This window comes from Mastomys coucha, unplaced genomic scaffold (genome assembly GCF_008632895.1).
Source record: "Mastomys coucha isolate ucsf_1 unplaced genomic scaffold, UCSF_Mcou_1 pScaffold22, whole genome shotgun sequence".
Classification (NCBI taxonomy): domain Eukaryota; kingdom Metazoa; phylum Chordata; class Mammalia; order Rodentia; family Muridae; genus Mastomys; species Mastomys coucha.
The window spans coordinates 23,037,844-23,062,498 of NW_022196905.1; the positions used below are offsets into that span (position 1 = coordinate 23,037,844).

General features: G+C 48.4%; 2 protein-coding genes across 2 annotated transcripts in view; one reads left to right on the forward strand and one right to left on the reverse strand.

Annotated features, from left to right (window-relative positions):
• Window positions 1-1,072: 1,072 nt before the first annotated feature.
• Window positions 1,073-6,603, forward strand: LOC116070563 (coiled-coil domain-containing protein 201-like). The gene is made up of 4 exons (XM_031341997.1): window positions 1,073-1,121; window positions 3,081-3,506; window positions 4,790-5,002; window positions 6,295-6,603. Exons 1-3 carry the CDS (start codon window positions 1,104-1,106, stop codon window positions 4,964-4,966), a joined length of 621 nt encoding a protein of 206 aa, XP_031197857.1. The 5' UTR covers window positions 1,073-1,103; the 3' UTR covers window positions 4,967-5,002; window positions 6,295-6,603.
• Window positions 6,604-10,606: 4,003 nt separating this feature from the next.
• Adcy1 (adenylate cyclase 1) overlaps window positions 10,607-24,655 on the reverse strand; it is a 118,326-nt gene continuing 104,277 nt past the window's right edge. Inside the window, exons 18-20 of the mRNA XM_031339480.1 lie at window positions 23,672-23,786; window positions 21,848-21,972; window positions 10,607-19,691 (exon numbers count right to left, since the gene is read on the reverse strand). Coding sequence (XP_031195340.1) covers window positions 19,389-19,691; window positions 21,848-21,972; window positions 23,672-23,786 — 543 coding nt within the window. The 3' untranslated portion in view covers window positions 10,607-19,388. The remainder of the gene's footprint in view (window positions 19,692-21,847; window positions 21,973-23,671; window positions 23,787-24,655) is intronic.

The window sequence follows — 24,655 nt, forward strand, 5'->3', positions numbered from 1 at the left end:
GAGGACCATCAGACTGAATGGTCTCTTTAGTTCCTTGGAGTGTTATTTTTAAATGTTCAACTAGATGCCTTGCACACAGCCAGAAAAGTCACAGATGAAGCAAATTAGGGCAGATCTAAAGAGAAGAATAGTCAAAAAGAAACCCATGCCCAGAGTGGCTGTACGGGTCTTTAATCCCAGCACTAGGGAGTTCCAGGCCAGCCAAGGCTACATAATGGGACACCACCCCAAATAAACTAAAAAGATAGCTCCATCAAAATAATAATCCCGAGGGTACCTGGGAGGCCAGAGGATGGGTACATTTAAAAACTGTTGGACCCACTGGCACATACTTGTAGTCTCATTGCTGTTCTCTGTGGTACTCAGCAATGAGTGATCCCAGCCCATACCAGCTCTCAGCCTCCAAAGCAACCATGACATACTTGAGGGGGACTGTGCATGGAGGAAGTGTGTCTTCAAAATAGGGACGCACTGGTGCCTGGGGTGAGCAGAAGGCAGATTATGGTTTTACTGTTTCCTGGACTCACTTGGAACTCTTCTTTAAGGGATCTTCTTGCCCTCCAATCCCCGGAGGAGCTGAGAGTACAAGAGCAGAGGCCACAAGGTTTTCTGGGAATCCTTAGAAATTCGAGTGAGACCCACCCAGATGAGCTTAATCGGGCATTTAGCTAGCCCAGTGCCCTGAGCTCTAGTGACTCAAATCTGAGAAGCACAGAAGGGAAGGGTAGAAATCCTTCGCCATCCACACAGTTGAGATTCCGGCACTTCCGGTGCCTCTCAGCTTGTCTGACTGTGGTCTTTGGTCTTTACTGGTTTAGGTGACCAGATAGTCTTGCCTTTCCAACTGTAAGAATTCAGAGGTATTCTAAGGTAATGCTAAGGTGAGAAGAAACCCGCCAGGTGAAAGCCCTGCGGGGTGGGGGGAAGGGGCGGGGGGGGCGCTCCCCTGCCCATGTGCCCACGTGCTCACCAGGTGTGCTCACCAGCTGTGCTCACGTGCACCTGTCCAGGCCTGAGAGGGCCAGGGCTGTTTTTAAGCGCTCTGATTTCAAGAGCTAGGCGCTGCAACTGCCCAGGAACGTCCATTTCAGAGGAGAGACAGGATGGACTCAGACACAGAGGTAGGCCTCGAGGGGTGCTGCTGGGAGTAAGATGGTGTAAAGTGTGCCGTGTTGACAGTGGATGTCCGGCGGACCGCGGCCAAGTACTCCCGGAGTCAGGCTGCCTGTCAATGAGGCCCCAAAGACTTCCTATCTGTGAGAAGCTGTTGTGGACCCTGGGTGTGCTCTAATGTTAGAGGGGTCATAGCCCCACCTCCTGACCTGGAACCCCCAGGCCACACACCCTAGTCATCTCTGGACTACTCCTAGCTAGTTCTTTCTAGCTAGAGGCAGACCAGAGTCTTCCCATCCTGGTGCTGAGAACTCGGGAACACCCCCTGCCCCTGTGTAATAGAAGCCCCTCTGGGTTCCTATTGATGGTTGGTATTGTTCATGGATAGCAACAGACATCTATGTCCAGCCTCAAAAAGTGTCAAAGTCATTTTCTTAAAAAAAAAAAAAGTATATAGTATATAAATTATAATATAAATTATATAGTATATAAATTACATAGACATATACATATGGCATCCACTTCCTTATGTGTCAGTTCCTCTCACCCCTTGTGTGACAATGGCTTCCTGAACAGTCTAGGGATGTCAGTACCTGTCACTCTCTATACAAAGACATTAAGTGCAAGAAATCGCTTCATAAATGTGGAAGAAGGCAAAGTAGGCAGCCTGGCACTGCTGTCAAACGAAGCTCCGTCGGAGCACAATGGCACTGCCTGCGTGAGTTTGTCTAAATCCCCAAGGAACCCAGAAAACACAAAACATCAGAGTACTAGCTGCCGTCAGGTCATTTCCCATAAAGTGTGTCAAAGGGCACGGGAAGGAGGCAGGCCCTATGGTGAAGACAAGTGTGTTTAATTTCGGGTGATCAATTCTAGGCCCCGCTTCAGATGCCAGCCCCTGACTGAAGCTCAGATTCCTTACATAAAATGCTGTAGTGTTTGTGCATCACCTAGGCACACCTTGCTTCCTCATATCCTGGCATTCAGATGGCACAGAGATTACCGTGTTGGGTTTGGAATAATAAGAAACCCCCTGCATATTTATCTGCATGCTGCTAAAAATTACCTGAATTGGACAGTTTTTTTTCTTTAGTCTTTTCTACCTGTACAAAGTTAAATCCACTGGTCTAGGGCCTATAGATATGCAGGCTGGGGTGTCCTTCATTAGTGTCTAAAAAAGGGGTGTGCATGCAGGAGTATCTTTGGTTAAATCTGGGTTTTATGTTGGAGGCGAAATTTGGAGTTGACATATTATAACCAAATACAGCATGCTCCATGTCCCTCCAGCAATCAGCTACGCAGCGGTTCTCAACCTTCCTAGTGCTGTGACCCTTTAATACAGTTCCTCATGCTGTGGTGACAACCCCCCCCCAAACCATAAAGTTATTTTCATTGCTCCTTCAAAACTGTAATTTTGTTACTGTTTTGAATCGTAACGTAAATATCTGCACTGTCAGATGGTCTTAGGTAACCCCTGTGAAAGTCTTTCAACTACCTCACCCAAAGGGGTCATGACCTACAGGCTGAGAACCACTGAACTAGAGCCACTGACCCAACTGCCTTCCCCTGTTCATCAATTTGCCAAGAAGGGTTGTCTTTTCATGCCGAGATTTCTGTGTTAAGATTACTCCACTGATAACATTTAGCTATCCTCCTCCCCGCCAGGAAGGCAGTTTGCTAGAACATTCTCTGTGCTTCAGCCTTATCCCTGAGACCCATCTTGGACTGTTGCTCACTGAGCTGTTCATTAACCATCAATGCAATGGCGGGGAGCGGGGTAGATCTGTCCCATCATGCCTGTGGTTTGAGTCACGAGGCATGGGTGCAGACCCTCAGTGCTTAGTGTTCCCATCTCTAGGGTCACTGGGTATGTGTCTCTGAGTGGTTGTGCTTGGATGAGAATGTACTATGTTCCCATGAAGGGTACTGCAACTGTCTAGGACCCAGATTTGTGTATTTATCTCCAGATTCCTGAGTTCAGCTCCTCTCTAGTGACAAAGATGCCAGACTGGAAGAGACCTGCCATTCACAGCACTCCACAGGAGATGGCTATGGGCTGGAGCCCAAGGCCCCCAGGAAGGAATTTCCAAAGCCGCTGGTCCTTGATATCTGAAGGCTCCCCCCAGCTGTCAGGGTTCAGCTCCACAGCCACCTTCAGAAAAAGGCTTTCAACTGTTGAGGATTTAGAGAGATCCAGTGAGCAGGAGGAGCCCCATTCACACCATTTAGCTGCAGAGGAAGAACCATGCACGTCAGCCTCGTTGGACAAGGAGCAGCATCAGAAGAAGACAGAGGCCCTGCAGGCAATGAGCTGGCCAAAGAACTCGGGGATGCCTGGAATCTCAGACATCGCCTGGCGGAAGAGACGAGACCCAAAGAAGCGGGCAGCTGCAGTAGGTCTCCTGCCTCCCAACCCAGCCCTGTCCCCGGGGAGCTCCATGTCCCTGTATGCTTCCCAGCTATCATATGGGGGGCATTTACCTTCCATTACTCAGTTTCTCTGACACCAAGTGTGGAGGTGTGCATAGAATACCCACATCTGCCTATGAGGTCGCAAGGCCTTCCAGCTTTTCTGACACCCAAGGTTCAGCTGTCTCAAGATGGCTTTGCTCAGAAGGGATACCGTGGACGCTGTTGCCTATAGACACCATGATTCCCTAGCCCTGGGCTCTGTAAGCCTTGTCCTCAGTGCAGGTTCTGGCCATTCCTTGTCCTAGGTCTCTAGCTCACAGGCATCCAGGTACCAACTGTCCTTAGCCCTGAGGGATCAATAGAGAAGTTGTTGACAAGAATTGTCCCATTAGTCACCTCACTACCTAGATACTCCCAAAGGGCCCTCTGTGCTCTTTCCTGCACTTTTACCTGTGCCTAAACACAGCAGGATGTTGCTACAATCTGGGGAGGTCCTGGGTCAGGGCCTGGCTGAGCTGCCCCAAGCCCTTCCCTAGCCACAGTATGGGACAGTGATGGCTCACTCTCACACAAGCAGAGCATAAGCCACACCTAATCCTCACCTGTCTCGGAGGTGCTTCTGCCAGGGACACACCTTCCCAGAGCCCTGATGGTCAGAGGGCATCCTGGCAGGAGCAGTGGCCAAAGTAGACAGAGCATTAAGAACATTTACCTTTAGGCCAGATGTGGTAAACATCTGTAACCCCAGCCCTGGGAGACAGAGGCACGAGGTAAGCCTGAGACCATCTCAAACAACAAAGACATGCTAACTGCCCCGTTTCCATCTCCTGTCAAGAGACCCCAACTCCAAACCCTCATACCTATTAGCCAACCACTGGAAGCATGTGAAGGCCTCATAGGGAAGCTCAGGAGGATTTTTTTTTCCTGGTCATTTCTCCCCTGTATCCCTCCTGAGGATCCTAACCTCTAGGGTAGCAGAGATCAGTAGAGCCAGCCCCTTTCTTGGCAAATTTTATTCCCTCATTCGGAAAAGCCACAGGGGCTGACCCTTCCTGAGACTGAGAAAGCTTGAGTCTGGGCTCCACCCCTTCTCCACACTTGGAGTAACTCACAGAAGACACACAAACCCTATGGGTTCAGCTGGTATCTCAGACATGGACAAGGGTCCCAGGCCTGCTGGGTATTCTTTTCCCAAAGTGCATTGTGCACGTTGGTTACCCACAGTGACAACAATTCTGCAGATAGCTGTCTGTTTTCTACACAGATGCAACGGTTGCGGCAATGGGAGGCCCAGATGCTGCAGGAAATTGAGGAGGCAGTTCATCATGAGCTTACCATCCAAGAAGGGATCCTTAGCACTGAGCTCCCCAACCAAGCCCAGGAGCCGCTTAGCTTCACTACAGTCAGGATGGATCCACAGGACCCTGATGCCTTGACATGACTTAATTGTCTATACCACACACTCCAGCTGGCCCAGGTGAGGAAGGTGGGAGCAGTCCTTATTATCCAAACAGTAAGATAAGGGAAGAGTTGCCTAGGCCTGGGTGGGGGTGGAGTAATCAAGGACCTGAGTTGGCAGTTTGAAAGAGAACAAGATTCTTTGTATTCTGTAGCTTGAAAAAGTCACTGGGCCTGACTGAGCCCTGTGCCCTCTACTGCCTGGCTTTGACCTCAGGAACAATCTCTCTGCCTCTCTGACCCTTGTTTTCCTTATCCAAAAAATGACAAAAACATATCAGGTGCAATCCAAAGCTTGTGGGCCCAGCCCCCTCTGCCCTGGCAAAGCCATGTGTCCTGGGGACCCCCTGATGCCCTGGGCTAAGCTCACTCAGGCCGTCAGTGAAGCAGAACCAGGAGGAAATGGGCTTTGGAGTTCTGACATACTAGGCCAAGTGTAGGTGTGGTTTGCCTGGAACTGCTGAGCATCTCCACAGTGGAGAGGACAGACAGATGGAGAGGAAGGTGAACTTCTAGGTGGAATTAGGACTGGTTCGGATGGAGAGAGGACTGGTATGAGCTCCTGAGGACAGGAGAAACTGGGCAAGAGTACAGTGTAGGTTGGGTTTTAGTCCCCTTGGGAATGGATTGGATTGATTTCCCACTCATCTTCAGGGCAGCACAGGTAGAAAGTTCTGGTTTCTAGACACCTGGAAAGCTTCAGTTGCTGCACAAGGCTGTTCTATGGGTGGGACGAGGGAATGGAGCTCCTGCAGTAGCCTGGGTAGTTACTTACTCTTGCCCATGGTCTCCCCATGTTTCCTGTCCCTGTCTCTAAGTATCCCAACCCAAGTGGTGGATGTACCCCAGATTGTGTAAGAAAGGAGACACTAGATGGAGCTTCCTTTAGCACCAGACAACCTCCAGTACCCTCAGGCCTACCCCTTCGTGCAGGCATGTTATGGCCACCTAAATACAGAGATCACTTTTATTATTACAAACATTTGTTGCTTCCTTGCTAAAAACCAGACATATGATTATGTTGCCAGTGTAGTCCATCCCACTACCCACCTGTCCTGACCACAGTGGGTCAGCAGGTAGCTGCAGCTCCCACTTGTCCTGTCCACAGTGGGTCAGCAGGTGGCTGCAGCTCCCACCTGTCCTGTCCACAGTGGGTCAGCAGGTTGGCTGCAGATAAAAGGCCAGTGCTACTGTGAAATCAAAAAGGGAAAGCCCAGATAAAAGAATAGGGTATAGAGAGTCTAGGTGTATGCAAGGTCCAGGGCTGCCTGCTTGGAGCCACAGGTAACGGGTCTCATTGTCTGCTTTCAGGAGCGGGCCAGCAGCTGCGACTGTGCACCGGGAACTTCAGATTCCACATGATGTTTTAAGTGGTCATTTACTTTATATTTAAACATCTGCATGTTTTACAGGCTACTTCCTATTAAAGTAATTCTCTATTTTCATTTGTGTAATTATCTGGTTATAAAATCAGCCTTGTGAAAGTGTCAGAGCTTTATTAATTTTTCAAAGACAGAATACTATTTTTAAAACCCGATTAGAACTGTGTAACATGGAGATGAATGCATCAGAGAAAAGTTCTTCCAATCTTCATTATTAAAAATAAACTCTTTTCATAAGAACTATTTCCAAAGTTTATGCTTGAATGCAAATCAATTCAGATGTAAAGCCAAGAGAATTCTATTTCCACCTCACTTTTCAAAGACTGAAATTCAAATACAGAACGAGTACAGGGAAGCAGTTTGAGGCAATATATTCTGGAAAGAGTTGTAGGCCCCAGAGGAAAGGCTTAGATGACAGGTAAGCTCCTGGACACTTACGTTGTTCCTTCTGGGTAATTTCTGTGTATTTGTCCAGTTAGAGTATGCTTTACTCATAGAGACTCAGCTGAAGTGACTACAGTATCACTCTTTGGGCTAGAAAGATGGCTCGGTGTGGGGTGGGTGCTTGCTGCCAGGTCTGAAACCCTGAGTGTAATCCCTGTATGGTGGCAGGAGAGAACTGACTCCTGCAAGTTTTTCTCTGACCTAATACACCTGTCTGTTCATACTCTCACTATAAACAAAATGATGTAAAAAAGTAAGTTATTTAAAACATGTTACTTAGGAGGACACCTCAAGATAAGGCCGTGTAGATAGTCCATACTCTGTCGCAACACACTAGTGGCCAATCCAGTTAATTCGAGGTCCCCTTTGGACTCTGACACATTCTGGGTTTCAGTCGGCCTGAGAGAAACAGAGAGCAGGAGTGGGCATTCCCAGACTGAGACGTGGAAAGCTGCTGCTGGCTCAGGCTGTTTTTCCAACAGCAGGATCCCTAAGTTAACAATTCTGTGATAATTGATGAGTAATGGTCCTTGGGGATGATGCCAACCTTGGTTGCTTAGAGACAAGCATGGATTATCATTAGAGTCTGCAAGACCATGTTTTATGGAACAGCAGTCCTAATACCTACAAGAAAAATGGGTGTTCTGCTTCCCCCACCAGTTCCCTTCTTCCCCCCAGTTCCAACTCAAAGTGCCCTCCATCTCCCAGAGGTCATCCCCACCCCACCTAATCTTTTATAACCACACTTCTCTCCACACAGTGCCTCCATACCGGCACCCATCTCACAGGGAGTGTTGTTAGAGAACTAATTGCTAATCCTGTGACAAGCCTGTCTTCGGTTTGAGTCCTATAGACAGACATCTCTGCTTTGTTCTAATCAATCACGGTTAGGTAAGTGCTTCCCTCAATCACTTCCTGTGGCTGAATGATAAGTGAACTTCGAAATGGCTCACAAGCACACCCCTTGACCATGTCCCTGCTCTGGGGTTCTCTCTGGGATCTCCTGAGATGAGATTGAGGTGACTTCTTACCTGGAACTGCTGGATAGAAAATTCCCTCCAGGTTTGTTCACGTTGGCTGATTCCATTCCTCACGTTACCGATAGCTGGCTGGGCTCTTCCTATTGTGGGTAGATAAGGCGAAGTGCCTCAGCTAGGGACAGGCCACCAACTTGCTCCAAGCCTTTGCTCCAGACTCTAGAAGTCAGAGGCCACTTCCATGCACTGGGTTACTGGCTTGTTGCTAAGGCTGTTGTCTGCAGCAGTAGCTAGCTGTGGCAGCAGCAGGGATGCCTGATGGTGTCACAGCTTTCCAACAGGACTTGGAGGCTGAGACCCTCAGGCAGACAGCAACAAGCATTATAACTCGGAGCTCTGTGGGTAGCGTGATGACAGACTTGCTCTTTGGGGCTGTTTTCAAGGTAGCTAGGGCATCAGGGAAGATTCTAGCAATTTAGAATTAGGTCCTCAAAGTCTAGCTGAGGAAATAAAAACTTTAAAAAATATATACGCTATTTTAAAAACCACCAACATGAACCGTGTGGGAGATTTGACCTCAGCCCCTGCTTCAGAGCCCAGGGAAAGTGAGCCCTCCTAATCTGTTGCCTTATAATTGTAGGTCTGAGGTTTTCTTCTGTTGCCAGTTGCCAGAAGGGAGCCACTTTGTTCTGAGATGCCGACCCTCTCCTCTCTAGTCACACAGCTAGTTAACCCTCTAAGCCATTATGACTGGACAAAAGCCACCAGCCTTCAGATCTCTCTGGCCTATCTGTCTGCCACCAGCCAGAGACCTAGGAGGTCCATGTTTCAGACCATATAACTCCTGGCACAATGACGAGTGATGTATCTTACAAGTGGTGAGGATAGAATCTGAGTGGAAGTCTTAGAATTGTGTTTACCACAGTGTGTTCCCTGTTGTTTCATCATTATCAACAGCACAGTAAAAGCTTGAAGCTCGAGACCACTAGGATTGGTAGGATAACTAGCCATCTCTAGAAACCTGGGGTGATTTTACCATATTAAAGGAATTAGCACCCTGTGGTCCCTGTGACATTTTACCAAGTGAAGATGAACTCCCTGTGAGCAAGTGTGGAAGTGTAACCTCACCGAAGATTTGCTAGTAGTGCATTTCATTTTCTTTCTAAAAACATCATTCTGCTGAGGATGGATGTGGCATGGTATTGCTTTCGATTTGTGTTTCCTTTATTAATAGTTCTACCGATGACCTCATTTTTGCTAGGTCGTATTTCTTGATCCCAGACTTTCCATAATTTTGTATATGCCCTTTGTTTTTCTTTAATCTATTAGAATATTCATCCCATATCTTTTTCTAAAAAAAAAAAAATCCTTTTACTAGGACACGAGTGTAGCTGACATTAAAGAGGTAGTCTTTATTTAAAAGAGGAAAACTCTACATCATGCATGTTGATAGTTTGATTAGGTCTGCATTTCAGTTGCTTACCCAAATTCCATACAAATGTTGCTGTGAAGGAACTTAAATGGGACTGCTATCCGTAAAAGACTTTAGAGTAAAGCAGGTGACCAACTCAATGAGGATGGCCTCGTGCAGTTAGATGCAAGCTGGAAACTAACTTCTTCCTCAGTTACCCAGTCTGCCCAGCTTCAGATGTGTCAGCCCCAGTCATGTGAGTTCCTCAAGCTAAGTTTTGTTTTCCCACCTCTCCCTGATACCAGAGTGTACACACACCACATACACACACTACACACACATACACCACACACATACACACCACATACACATATACACCACACACACATACACACCACACACACACACACCACACACACACACACACCTCTTCCCTTCCTTCTCTTGCTCCTCTCCCTCTCCCCCTCCTTCCTTCCCTCCCTCCCTCCTTCCCTCTCTGTCTCTGTCTCTCTGTCTCTCTATCTCTCTCTGTCTCTCTGTCTATCTGTCTCTCTCTCCCACCCTCTCTCCCTCTATCCCTCCCTCTGTCCCTCCTTTCCTTTCCTCCTTCTCTCCCCCCTCCCTCCCTCCTTCTCTGTCTCTGTCTCTCTGTCTGTCTCTCTCTGTCTCTCTGTCTGTCTCTCTCTGTCTCTGTCTCTCTCTCTGTCTCTCTCTGTCTGTCTCTGTCTCTCTATCTGTCTGTGTCTCTCTATGTGTCTCTGTCTCTGTCTCTCTCTGTCTCTCTGTCTCTCTCTCTCTGTGTCTCTGTCTCTCTCTCTCTCTGGAGAACCTTTAAAACAGTGTACAAAGGAAAAACAATTTGAAGGAAACGCCTTGTGGCAGCGTGACTGTGGACGTGACCCCTCGACACTCTGCTAACATGGGATGGGTTAATATTTTTCAGCTTTTCAAAGGAACCTGTCACCAGTTTATTTCTGGGCTCAGGTGACTGTTTTTACGAGGGCGCAATGAGAGCTGGGGCTATAGCATAGGGTTGGAGTACTTGCCCAGCACGCACAGAGGCGATGGGAGACTTCAGAGAGTAAAATGAAAACCTTATCACTGAGTCCTCAGCTACAGGAGCTTCTGAAAGATCTGAGAAACGATCTTCCCAACAAGATACCCCAGACTACAAGAAGCACGGAGAGCCCATAGTAACATTCAAATGTTGTCTGAATAAGAGAAATATCTGAACTGGGGGATTCACAGAAGCCCAGGACTAAAATTCAGGTTTAAAAAAAGTAAAGGAGTGGTGGTGTAAAAAAACTAACACAGCTTACGTCACTGGGGGGTGGGGGGTGTCATGTGGCATGTAACATTTTGAATATTAACTCCCCACCCCACGAAGAGTCACAGATGACTTCAGAGAGTGCATATGGCCATTTGTCCTTCAATGAAAATGGCCAGAGTTTATTCAAGCAATTTTTCTCCTTTATTTTTGTTAAATAAGACCCCAGAGATTATAGTGCAAACACTCAGTAGAAAAGTTGCAGTTAAGAAATGTACATTCACATTAACATTTCAGTTCATTCACTTTTTAAATAAAAATAGGACAAATTATTCAATTACTCATCTCAATTTAACAATCTTGAAAAAGACTGGAAGGTGCTCTACAGAGTTGACATAAAAATAGACCCGTATTGATTATACAAATCTATTGTGAGAGGTTACCCAGTGATATTGAGTTATTGTGAATATAATCATCGAGTTCTCATAGCTACGGACGCATCTGGTAAGTGTATCGTGTGGGATAAAATGCCCCCTTTGTCCATGCACCCTCCATCCCTAAGGGACTCAAAGCTTTCTTGATAAACACAGGACACAGGTGCTTACATGCCTTTTTTTTTTTAATTTTTTTTTCAGTAAGGAACTCCAGAAGTGGGCTTTGGGCTTACTTTAAACCAAGATGGAATTACTGCTAAGACGTGATCATAACGACATTTCCATTTGTGCAAATTGGTGAGCAATCAGCTTAAGTGGGAGCACGGTGGGAAAGGGACACACTGGACAGTAAGTGCTGGAGCCACACCCACACGGGCTCCACAAAACCTGGCATTGGCTGAGGGCAACGCTGTGCTCCCAATGAGCGGCAGAGGTGACTTGGAGACAAGCCCAAGCCCATCCTTTCTTTTGTGCATGCTACATAATGTCAAATTCAAACTAAGGTGCACACAGTTAGGAATTTCATGGCATGCAATTCCATAGTGCAAATGGCTTGCATATACTCAATTTTAACAGGGATGAAGGCAACAGAGCAGGCCCCTCCTCCCCAGGCGTGTGTGCTCCTGGTGGCCAGTTGTGCCCACACTGCTAGTGGTGTAAGCAAGAGATGCTGGGGGCTTCCTTGGGCTCCCCACAGCATGGGAACGGTCCCCTGAGACTTGTGCTTCATGTGCCTGGGGTCTGGGGCTGAGTGGAGGTTGCTGGTGGGAGGTGAGAAACAAGTTTCTGGCTGCTGTCAGGCCCACTTCCCAGTGCAGTGCCATGGAGCAGAGGGCACCAACCCCAGGCAGATCTAGTTGCCTGCAGGCAATCCTTCAAGTTTATGAAGTCTAAAAGATTTCTGGAGTCAGTCTCAGATAGCATCTCTGTTGAAATGCTAAATCTCAGCAAGTTGCTGGAAATGTTTGGAAACCAATGCATCTGAAGTGGATGTTGTCTGGCATCAGCAGAACCAATGCCTGGAAAGCACGTGGGGGTCCTGTAATGGAGAGGCAGCCATACTTCTTGTCATGTACCATTGTCCCTTCCTTGCTTTCTATGCACTCCTGGAGAACTCTCTCTAAACTCCCTGGGAAGTCCCTGGGAAGGCACTGTGCTTGCCGGAAGCATGGGAGCATTGAGGGTAAGAGCTGTAATTCTAGCTGGGCAGTATGGTTTAGGCTCTATAGGAGTGCCATAGCTCTGTCCCTATTTGATATCAGGCCTTTCAGAAAAGATTGATTTAAGAAGATGCTGCTAACACAATTTCAGTTTGTGTTTCGAAAAGTTTGAGACACTCTAAAGGTAACACTCTAAAGCTGAGGCCAGGAGTTCTAATTTCTTTCCAGGTGTCTCTAACTTTGGAGGAATGCAGCCGATTGGAAAGAAATCAAATGGTTCTAGTTTAGCAACAGAAAGCCAAGAATTACAGAGCCAAACAGCACTTGGCCACATGCTCCAAATATGGGGCTCAACCAAGCCTTGCCCACCAGGAACCAGCCTCCATGAGACACCCTGCACCACACTGGGTAAGCAGGGTTGTATAGACAATAGCATCGATGGCAGCCCAGTTTTTACAGATTTCACTTGGCTTAGCAGAGATCTTAACCTTAGCAGAAAACGTGCAGCTTGGCCAGAGCAGATGAAGAGTTGAGGCCTGGCCCCTCCCTATCTGCCTTGCACTCTCAGGACAATGTGTATTGAGCAGTAGCCAACTACTTCCTCCACAGGCTGTTCATGGACAAGGAGTCCACAGAAGGGGCCCAGGAACTGCAAAACTAAATGGAAGTTCTAGTAATGAATGTTTGATCAATTTACCTCTATATCAAAGCCCTCCCCCCAAAGGTGTTCACTAATGGGGCAATAATGATTGGCCTCTCTTGTCTGAGTGTGGACTGAGCAGGTCTAGCAACATGCTGAAGAAAACTCAGTATACTCATTAGATTTTAAATGACCAACGCTTGTCAGGACAGAGGATGTGGCATAGTGGTGGTCAATTTTCTGAATTTTAAGAGTCTTTTTTCCAGCCACTTATGAAGAACAATACAAGATAGCCTCCTGAGTCTTGTTCTTCCCACTATATAATCCAGACCGGCAAGAGCTGACACACCAGGTGGAAGGTGTGGCCCCTACGTCAGCTGCTGGAACTTGGAGGGCAGGGAAGGGCTAGTGTACCTGAGATTGATGCCATTTTGTTCCCCCCTCAGAGTTCGGATGGACACTCACCTGACATGTGGAGTTGCCACCTACTCTGCACAATATTCAACAGACAACCAAACCCTCAATCCAACAAGACAAGAGAAACAGACCAACAGGGCCTCTCGATGCACCCGGGCCAGAATGACACTATCATAGAGGTCCCTTTGCAAAAAAGACTTACCAGTAGGCTGAGTGGCTCAGAGACATGTGCCCATCCCCGCCTCCCTCCCTGGAGTTCGGGGGCGGGATGGCAGGTGATTCCTCAGCTTATGGGATATTAAGTGTCCCAAATGACAGCTCACTATATTCAATTTCTTTTTCCTTCAGTGAGTAACCTTAATCCCAGGAAGAATAATTTTATGTTGTATTAGACATGCATACAATGTTTACCCACATGCACACACACATGCACAGGAGCACACATTGATTTGAACTAAATGTGGCTGGCCTCTAGTGGAATAATTTTTGTTTTTCAGGCATCTGGAATGTGTGGAACAGAATGGATTAAAATAGTTAGAAAACTTAAAAATCTAAATGTATTAGTCATTACATAATGACATGTTGATTAGATAATTGTTGAGTGACAGGATATGGCACTTGAAGTTGAATCTGAAGTATTTATGGCATGGACCACAGAGTGACAGATCTCATCTCCTATTATTGGACCTGTGTTTACAAGGAATGAACTCTCAGGGCAAGGCCAGGGATCCCACATACATTCTAAAGTGCCCTCTGAATTCTTAGAGGTGAGGCAGACCCCAAAGGGTGCTGACACCTGCCTTGTCTGACTCAGTGTGTCTGTGTGAAGTTGTGCTCATGGTGTACCAGACCCTGTGTAACAACCACTAGAACCTAACACATCATCCTTGCCTCCAGCCCACAGAGCATCATAGATGGCCTCCCAACAGGAAGAACCCCTGTGCAGCTGTCATCAGCCACCATCAGGACCAGGCCACCCAGGTCACCCAGCTCTATATGTGAAATGATACGCTCCAGAATTCTCCTACCAGTGAGCAGCAGGAGCTCTCCTGAATATGCCCTTCCATACTGTGCCCACTCTTACCCTTTAGGAGGAAATCCTCTGGCCAGGCCACACACCTGCCTTCCCCTAGGAAGGCTCCTGGGCTCTAGGCCTGTGCTTCTGGATTCATACTAGTCTTGGTCCATGTGGCACTGGTTGACCAGATAGGCGCCAGGAGTTGCTTATGGTCAAAGAGCCTCCATTTCTACCACACTCATTGTGTCAGCTGTGAACTGTCAACATGTTTTCTCTCTGGTGTCAAAGAGCTCAGAATGATTTATGGATAAGATAGTTATCTAGGTGCCACAGTTCCTGGATTGAGACCTCTTTCTGCCCGAGATAAGGTTAGCTTCCCATCCCCAGGCCAGCTCAGGGCAGCTCCAATGACATCTCCCAGCAGATCCCTGAATCTAAGCCCATCCCAAGCATCTCCTCTAACCCCCAGTCTAAGGGACCAAGAATACAAACCAACTCTAATACTCCCTATGAAAGTGTGTGTGTGTGTGTGTGTGTGTGTGTGCGCACGTGCAGTGTTTGAACATGTGTATGTGTGCAGGCATGCATGCATACACACTTTTAACCATCAACCTACTGCCAAGCCTGTAGTTGTAAATGGAAATGAGCTATTGGTTCAAATCCACTATAGAAACCTTCAAAGCCAATCACAGCCAGAGAAGCAAGATGCTTCAAAGGCCCACCCAATATCTAAGCTGCCAGACTTGCTCTTTATTAATTTTACCAAGCCAAACGCACCCTTCGAAAGTTGAAACCATTAAAGAGCATGAGCAAGTCAATTTCTGGGTGGCTACGTATGTATAGCCATGTAAAAATGTAAACTACCAGCATCCCTTCTGCAGCATGGTGCTGCCAGGTGTGCAGTGTATATAGCAAAGTTCTTTCCCTGCCACTATTATGCTCAGCATAAAGGGTACGCACTTGCTCTGCAACACCACCCCAGCTCCACTGACTGAAGCTCTGACAGGCTGTGAAGATCTCTGGGACCTGGAAAGTCCTAGAACTTACCTTGCTAAGGGTGGTGGTAGGTGAGAGACTGGAGTGAAACCTCCCCTGATTCCACAATCCAAACTGTTTCCCTCTTACTCAGCCTGTGAAAGCAAGTCATTTGCAGTCTCTACGAGTTGCTGTTAGGACAATGGTACACGAGTCCTTCTGCTCACACGTAAATACAATGTGAGCTCTCTGGAAGCTGCTCATATCTGCCAGCCAAGCCCGCGGCCTGAATCCTCTGTCAGCCCTTTCTGGCTCTTTCTTGTTATACCTTCAGGGGTCCCCTTCTCCCACCAGGATGGCACTGAGGAAGGTGGGATGTGCCACCTTGAATATGCCACAATGTTGCAACACTGAAACAAACCATCACGACCCTCGGTCACATGAAGCATCATGATTTGAGGATTGGTATAGATATATAGGATCGTAAGGATCCCCTCACCCTTATTCCTTAGTGAGCAATAGTGAGGCCCAGGCCTGGTGGCTGGCTCAGTCTGCTCAGCTATATCTTGGGGTACCAATCCTGGCTCTAGGAACTAAGAAGCTAGAGCTTCTGGGAGGGATGGGGGGCCTGGATGTCAGTCTTTCATAGCAAACTCACATGCACGGGTAGTTTCTGAAATATCAATCTGTTTGGGCCAGACTTGTCTCTACAGTATTAGGTTATGGTTATTGCTTCTATGACAGAAGGGGTCCGGAAGCCCTGGTGGCTTTGGAGTCTGAGAAACAACTGGATTGCTGTGTGTGGGGGGACATACACCTGTAGGTACAGACACCCCAGGAGTGAACTGTCCCAGGTTGGCACAGCCCATGGAAGCATTTGGAAGCATTCTGGGGCTGCGTTCTACTCTAGAGTGTCAGGCACGGGAGGCATGCTAGGGGTGGGAAGGGAACACACTAGGGTCATTTCCCAAGGGCCACAGCATTACAAGCAGGGGCTGAAGTGGGTACCAGGCTTTTCCTCATTTTTGGTACAAGTGAACAAGCACCTGTAACTGGTGCACTATTTACAGAGCATCTTAAAATAAATAATTTGGAGAGAATCCTACCTAAATGGCTCTAACATCTGTACATGAATATTTGTACAAGATTAAAAATAAATAAGGCAATATAATACATTTTTTATCACAAGTAAAAAGAAAGTTGTTTATCGCCAAACCCCAAGGAACATTATGGCTGCATGTGTGGCTTCTGACCTCACAGGAAGTAGGCGGGTTTGGAATTGCTGATGATGGAGATGTCACCCCTGAAGAAGAGACCCAGCCAAGGCTCCTGTGTTGTCTACTTCAGAACAGTCCTGTGCCCAGAGAAGGCAATGCCATCCTCCTGTAAGGTTGCTTTCTCTCGCTCTGACCACACCTTGAGTGGCTCTGCCCATGCACCCTTGTGGTCTCGGTTTTACACACTCACACCACGTGATTGCAGTACTATAGACCTAGGCCGGCTCTGCTCAGAGGAATCTAGGTCAGATCCAGGGGTCACTGGCTGGCCTCCTCCTCGATGGCTCTGATGGCCTGCCTGCTGCCTACTCAGGCTGTGGCCAGCTTCAGCTCCTTGTGGTCGGAGGCATGACTTCCTGGCTTCTTTGCTGGCTGGAGCTGTGTTGTCCTCCTAGGTCTCTTCAATGTTTCATGTCCTCATCTTCAGGTCAGCAACAGAGACTCACTCCTGGGCACGCATCATACCTTTCCCAGCCTGGCCATCTTTCTGTCTACTTCTGAGGGGCCATGTGTCAGCCCTAACCCCATTGGTATAGTCTAGGATCCTTTCTCAGTCCTTCAGGCCTACTACCCTAAGTCCCCTTGGGAAGGTCCTTGACTGTGGCAAAGGACACACACACAGGACCTGGGACTGTCATGTGGGCATCTTTGAGAACCACTCCTCTGTCCCTAATCTGATCAGCCAGAGAGGCAGTGAGTAGTTCTGGGTGCCTAGAAGCCACTCTGAAGGACCCTGAGGCTGTGTGAGAGGTTCCCTCTCCTCCTCAATGGCCTGGAAGGCCAGGGACAGCACCACAGCCCTCGGAACCAGGGCCACCATGTACTCACTTGCTCTGGGTGCTCATGTCTGAGCTGATTGCTTCATATCTGGTTAAGACAGACCAGACAAGGTGAGAAATTCCTAGTGCAAAAGAAACCCATGAGGAAAAGCCATTTGTCCCAAGGATATGAAAACATGGGGGCGGGCAGGAGGCGAGAGCCACGGAGAGAGAGGACTTGCAAGCCCTAGCCAGGTTCTGGCTCAGGTGAATCAGAGCCCCGCAACAGCCTGAATCGTTCTTATAAATGCAATCTGTGATGGTTTTCAGGGTCAGGGGAGAACCCAAAAGCCTCCTGCACTGCCCTCAGCTCTCCTGAAGCCAGCATTCCCCCAACACTGTTAGAGCAAAATGCCAAGCCACAGGAACCAGACATGAATGACCACTGGAGGACACTGAAGCTACCTGCTCTCCAACCCTGAAGGCTGCAGTGGAGTGCTGAGGTCAGCCTGGCCCTGGCTCTGGGTTCTAGCCACAGTGGGGTGACAGAAAGGCAGCCAACAACAGCCATAGCACACTGCCTGACATCATCAGAAAGGCAACAAAGCAGCGTGGCCATAGATCAGAGTTCCTCTGCAGAAGGTGCTGGAGGATACCCTTACCACCAACCACCAGCTCTGGCCCAGTCCGTAGAGAATGTGCAATCTTCACAACTGCCCCATCCCCGCCTTAGGGCACCTGCCGTGCAGGCTCAGAGACTTGGAGACATTGCATGCAGCCCCCAGCTCTCCCTTGCTGGAAGTTTTCTTCCTGCCCACAGGTGACCTGAGTCTAGCCTCAGCTGAGTGTCCCAGCGATAGGCACTGGCTGACCTGGAAAATTGCCCAGGCGCCAACGTAGCCACACACTTGAGCCAGAGCTGAGTCCAGAACACCACATATGCACCCTGCCAGGGAAGGGTAGGCTTTGCTCTGACCTGTTCTAAGAAGACAAGACCTTCGGAAGGGGGCAGGCCCTTGGGGAGAGGTGAGGAAAAGGACCTCCATAGACACAACCAGACAGGGCTTATGCCCACCTGCCCTGTTTCAAGCTGCCTCCCTTCCTCTGAGTGAAGCTGAACATCTGCAGAAGCCAGGCTTCGCCCCACTATTTCCAGCCAGTTGCTTCCGACCAGCTCCCTCCAGCATCCTGTCCCCTGTGAGGGGATGTCCTTACAACAGCAGTCACTAGGAAGCACAGGTGGGAGACTCCAAGTGTCAACAGGGTCATTCTTTCCCTTCACTATGGAGCAGGGACACCACACCTAGACTCAGGAACTCACACTCTGCCAACTCTGAAACCACCAAGAGGAGAGCTGGTAATGCCAAGGAGAAGAGGTCTTCCAGTCCGTGGGTGCAGTGGGTCAGTCGCTCTGAGCACAAGTGAAGGCTTGATTCTTGTTAAACTTACAGTGTCCAAGATACCACCGAGAAGGCAAGGCAGCACACACCCCTCTCTCTGAATGTGCAACGACGGCACAGAAAGACGAGGGCCCTCTGTGGCAGCAGTCAGAAACCAACAGCCAGGTGGGGTTGGAAGAGAATGCACGAGCCAGGAGGACAGAAGTAGGGCTATAGGGCCTCCCGAGAATTCCAGAAGACCTGCCTCTGGTTGTTAGCAAAAGCCTACTCTTGAGGAAAGCCAGCAATCCCGCTTTTCATGCAGTAAGAGGTGTCTTTTCAATTCTTTCTATACTGCCCTGACCAAGACCTGACCAGCTCTTTGCTGTGCCCATGGTGTGAACAGCTTAACTGTCATGGCCCTGCCCAGCGGGGCCAACTTCCCAGTCTGGTACTCATACTTGAAGCTGCTAACCAGGGCTGGAGCCACCCATAAGCCAGAGCTTATGAGGGCTGGAGCCACCCATGAGCCAGTTGATTTGGGGCTCAGTCATGGTGGGCTCCTCTGCCAGCTGGACCTCCATAGCTTTTGCTATGACCACGGAAGATATTCCCAAGGTGCCACCACCGACGCCAACACTAGCCAGGCATAACCAGGTCATTAGGAAGAGACAGAGCTCAGTATGCCCCAAGGGGTGGCTTGGGCACATCTCCCATTGGCCTCAGGCCACACTTAGACAATGCTTCTTCTCCAGCCCAGCCACTTGGCAACTGCTCCTCTGGCTGGTCCTGGCTAAAGCCATGGGGCTTGTGTCACCCTGGAGCATTCTTGCCTTGCATGCATCTCCAGTGGCCCATGGGCTCCACTAGGCTTCCTTCCCTGCTGCTGTAGATGACAGGTACTGGCTAGTGGGGGCTGGAGGAAGCCCTGGTCTGATTGGGGGTCCAGCTGCGGGACACAGTGGAGGTCGTCTGGCCTGGCCTCCACCTCTCCCATAAGGACACATCCTTCGCTCCAAGCGAAAGGTCCTGCCGTGGGAACTGTTTCTATCAGTCCTGCCTTCTAGAAAGTACGTTAGCATCTCTCCCTTGCCCTTGACGCTGACTTTGCCTCTGCACACAAACTGGTATTCGCACCTCTTCAGCAGCCGGTGGACTTCCTCGGTCACCTGCCAAGGGAAAGAAGCCAGCATTACTCTTAGCCATGGATGATGAGGGTCTTCTGGAGGGTAGGAGCTCCCCAGTGACCTTTGACCCTGCACCTCACTTCCTATCCCGGCTGCCCAATCTTGACAGTATTTGGATGAAGCTACTTCATATCTGGGCAAGAGGGGTCAGCCGGGGTTAGGGACCCAACAGGGCTTGGGTGAGCCACTGTGACTGCTTTGGGCACCAGTTAGGGGCTGTGTGGGACTAGCCCCAATGTTAGATAGAGGGGCAGGCTCTCTGGATCAGGGCCCTAGATACCATAGCAAGGTAGAGTCTGGTGCTGGGCATGGCATCCTTAGTTTCTGGGATTGGGGTACAGTTACTGGATGGAGCTTTTGATAGGAGGTCATAAGCACACAGAAGACAAAGAAAGCTAAAAGAAAATGGGCATCTCTTAGCTCCTCTTTCTCAGGTTTCAGACTAGTAAGTATACTGGCTCCATGAATCTCTGCCTCCCCAAACCAGAGAGAAAGTGAAATGTGAGCTATCCCTAATCTGTGGCATAGTCCTAAACCGGCAGGGGAGGGCTCTACACCTCCTTGTCTCCTGGCTTCAGCTCTCCCCACATTTTATGTCCAAACAATGAAATTGTCTCCAGCTCCCTTCTTCCACTCCGACAGAGCTCAGGGAGGGTGTCCCTCCATGTGGAACTGAACACCAGTGTAAAGATATCAAATATGAGCCTTTTTAATCAAATACTAGATAATGTGTTTTGGACAAAGAAATTAAATCTTCTTGTCCCTCCACCTTGCCAGACCTTTATGTAAATATTTTCATGCTCCACTCCAAAACTATGAGCAAAAATCAGAAACAAAGCTTTCACTACATCAATAAGGTGGGGTGGGCGAGGGGGTAGGGAGCCTTCCTTGGGCATGACCAGTCTGGGGAAGGTCTGCTCCATGGTGACACCATACTACATGTCCTACACATGAGAGTAGCAGTAGCTGTGCCACTAAGTGGATGTTCAGTGCACAAAGCTGTGCATGTAAAAAGATGGTGCAATCATGCATATTTTACCATAATAAAAGGAAATCCGGGGAGAAGAAAATGAAATGTCATCAATGCAGAACTGCAGAGCCGCTAAGGGACACCAGAACTTAGTGCTGGAAGCAGACCCTGGAACACATGCTTGCCGCTCTCCACAGCAGAAGGTGGGGACTTCATGGTGAGCTGAAGGCTCAACGCCCAGTGAGACGCAACTTCATAGTAACCAAGAAATCAGAAAACCCTGACTGCGGCAGTGGCCTAGCCATAGCAGGGGTCCTCAGGTTGTCCTGTGTTCCCTGCTCTGATGCTACAGGTCCTGAAACCAGGGGAAATACACCAGCTGGATGTCAGGGCACTCTTCATAAGCTCCATTCAACCTACAGAACTACATCTAAATGGCAGGTCTAATGCTACTCTAGGGGGAAATACTAAAGGCTGGACCTTTCTCTGACACTGATGAAGACCAGAAGCCACCTTCCAGTGGCTCCTAGAATGTGTCATAGCCACCAAGCCTTGTCCTATCAGAGTGAAGCTCCTCAGAGGTGGTAGGTGTGTCTATCATCCTGTTCTTCGAACACGTGAGAAACATGGCTTCCTTCCTGTGCTTCTGTGACAGATGGATGGTAACCATGGTCTTTAGTTTGTTTGTTTCTTTATTGCTTTTGGGACCGGATCTCACTATATAGCTTTGGCTGTCCCAGAACTCACTCTGTAGACCAGGCTGGCCTCAACTTCACAGAGATCTTCCTGCCTCTGCCTCCCGAGTGCTGAGATTAAAGGTGTGTGTAGCACCATTGTCCAGATGGGACCATGGTTTTGAAACAAGGGAAAGCACCAAGAAGCCAGCTGTCAGGCCACTTAGTGACCCCTGATTCCCTGTGATTTATATCCACTCACTTAGGAGTGGTCCCAATGATGCATGGAAAAATCAAATAGCAAAAGCAACCTGCCAGGCTTAGCAGTTTGTTCAGGTCCCCAGCCAACACCAAGAGACTCAGCTTCGTCTGTCTTACCACTGATTGGTCACAGACACCAGGCTCACCTGAGATTCCTGATGCCTCATCTGATACCTCAGTTTCCTCATCTGAGGAATGGGTACCTGTGACTTTTGGATTTCTGGATGATTTACCTGAATTCTTCCCTGGACCCCAGTGCTATCCATCCGACTGGCCACGTTGACTGTGTTTCCCCAGATGTCATACTGGGGCCTTCGAGCACCGATCACTCCAGCAACCACAGGGCCCACGTTGATGCCTGAAAAACAGCCACAGCATACCATGTGGGCAGCTGAAAACCCACAACTGAGCAAACAGTTGCTCCTGGTACAAGGCATGCCTTTCTGAGTCTTGGTTTGAAGGCCATATAGAGTCAGGCTCCATTCTAAAGGAACCCCTAGCCTAATACAGGTAGCAGCACTCCAATCTAGTACAGGGTTCCCCAGGTAGGCAGTGGGCAAACCCTCAGCATTGCTCACCATACCTGCAGCTATACTGGTCTTCAGAGCAATTCCTAACCCTAAGGAAAAGTCCCAGAAACCTGAAGTAGTAAAATTGATGCATATATACACACACACATATATATGTATGTATAATACTTAGATACAGATACAGATACAGATATAGATATAGATATAGACATAGACATAGATATAGATATAGACTAATAAGCTTGCTTAGAAGTTAATTAGGGCACAAACCAGGCTTGTTAGAAACTGGAGGAAGGAAATTTTTGTGCTATAATTGAAGTTTAGAGTTACTGAGAAAGTTTCTGCTACAGACTGTTCACCAAGATTGACTTCTACTTTGGCTCCATTCCCATAATAAGGGGAGAAAACTCTGGCTTAAATCCAGCCATTAGGCTCATCCACACATTGAAGAACATGCCTCTAAGGGCAGTTCAGGGGTACAGAGCCAGGGATAACAACCACCATTAAGTCCTGGTCTGCCAATAAATTCCCTGTGCTCTTATCAGAAAAAGCAAAATTCTGCCAAGTGTACAAGGATGAGCCCCGGCAACTATTTGAAAACACTGGTTACTTAAGAAATAATTCTGGCAGTATCTTTGCTGTGTAAATCTCTCATTTGCCCAAGTGACCAGACTTACTATCTGCTGTCTCTACTTAAATTGCTCAAAGTGTGACCTGGGGCAGGGATCTGGAAGAGATTTAAGGATAACAGTATATATGGAATACACGGCCTAAGGTCTGGATAACCTAGCAAAAAATATATTTATCAGTGGCTCCTCTTTGAGCATCCACCAGAACTAGACACATGTTATCATTAAAGCATTTTCTCCTTATTTTCCCTGAGCGTGTGGAGTAGATTCTTACTAGGGGACATATTTCTGAATCACTGTCACTTTGACCCTGGGCAGGCCCTGCTCTGGAGACACCAGGAAGTCTGGCTCTACAGCCTCTCTGTCCACCGTGTACCTCACCTCTCTGACCACTAAAGTACAAGTAGGAGCTTCTTAGATGTTCTTTGACATAGCACTGAAACTACATTGCTCAGAGTGTGGGACTTGGCACCAGGAACATATTCAAATGCACAGAGGGGAGGACATGAAGCCTAGCTCCTCCCACCAGTCAGGATCCAGTGGGGCTCAAGGACCTGCACATCTCTATAGCATCCCATCTGGTCCAGGCACACTCAGGTCTGAGTTACTGTTAGTGGGAACTTTCCCTACAGCAGTGAATGAGGAGTCTACTGTGCCTCCTGAGCTTCATAGGAAACCCAGGGTGTTGCCCAAACCATGGCTTCTGAGACACACAGGCAGAAGCCACCCAAAGTCACCCTTACTCCTAAGTCCCTTTTGGAAGCGGCACATGTCCACGAGCCACCTTCAGAGACAATTCTGTCCCCATGTGCTTTAACCAACACAACCTCTTGTGAGACCACAGGCCTGCACTGGCCCTGCTCCCATCAGTGACAGGGATAAGTTCAGAGTCACCTACCGACTCGGAGAACAAAGTCGTTGTAGGACTGGTAGTTGATTTCATCCAGAACATCAAACATGTCGATGGCAAAGTCTGCCAGTGTGCACAGGTGGGAAGAGATGGACTTTTTAGCCTGGATGTGAAGAGACAGAGCAGTAAGTGTGTAGAGTCCCAGAGCAGGACAGGGTCAGGGACCACCCGGGCAGGTCCTGGGACTGGGATTTAATGCCTACAAAATATAGCAGCCCTGGAACTAGCAGGTACTCCTGGTACCTAGCTGGGGACACATTGATTCTCCTGTTGTACTGATAGGAAACCCAGGGTATTGCCCAAACCATGGCTTCTGAGAGACACAGGCAGAAGCCACCCAAAGTCACCATAGTTCAGATGATGCTCCTCTGGAGGTATGGGGAACAGCCTCTGGAAGTGGGCATCATGTGCCCAGGCATCTATTTGGACAATGTTGTCAATGTTGCACATGAGCCAAAGAAGGGCTAGGGACATATGTGAGGGAGGGGTGCCAGTTCTCTTCCTGGAAACTGACACTGCATCCATGAGGAAGTGACTGGGGGACAAAGTTTTTACATTCATAAAACAATGATGGCCAGAGGGTTTCAATTTTTGTATTGATCCACATTTATCCATATCCTGGATTTACTGTCCTCAGCATCAGGGAACTAATGTTCTTAAGACAACACTGGACAGGCTTTATTATTTTTTAAGAACTTTAATTTACATGCAACTGAGTAGATGATAAGGGATCTCTGTGTAGTAACCTCCTCTACATACAACTGGCTGCTGCTGAATTCTTGCATCCCCATGGCACATTGGTTACAGTCAGTGAGCCAATACTGGCATATAATTACCAACCCACAGCGACAGTTAACATTAGAGCTCGCCCTTGGTATTGTATGTTCTGCAGGCTTGATGAATGTATGATATCATGCAGTTCAGTGTGACACAATGGCTCCCCTGCTCTACAAATTCTCCATGCTCTGCCAA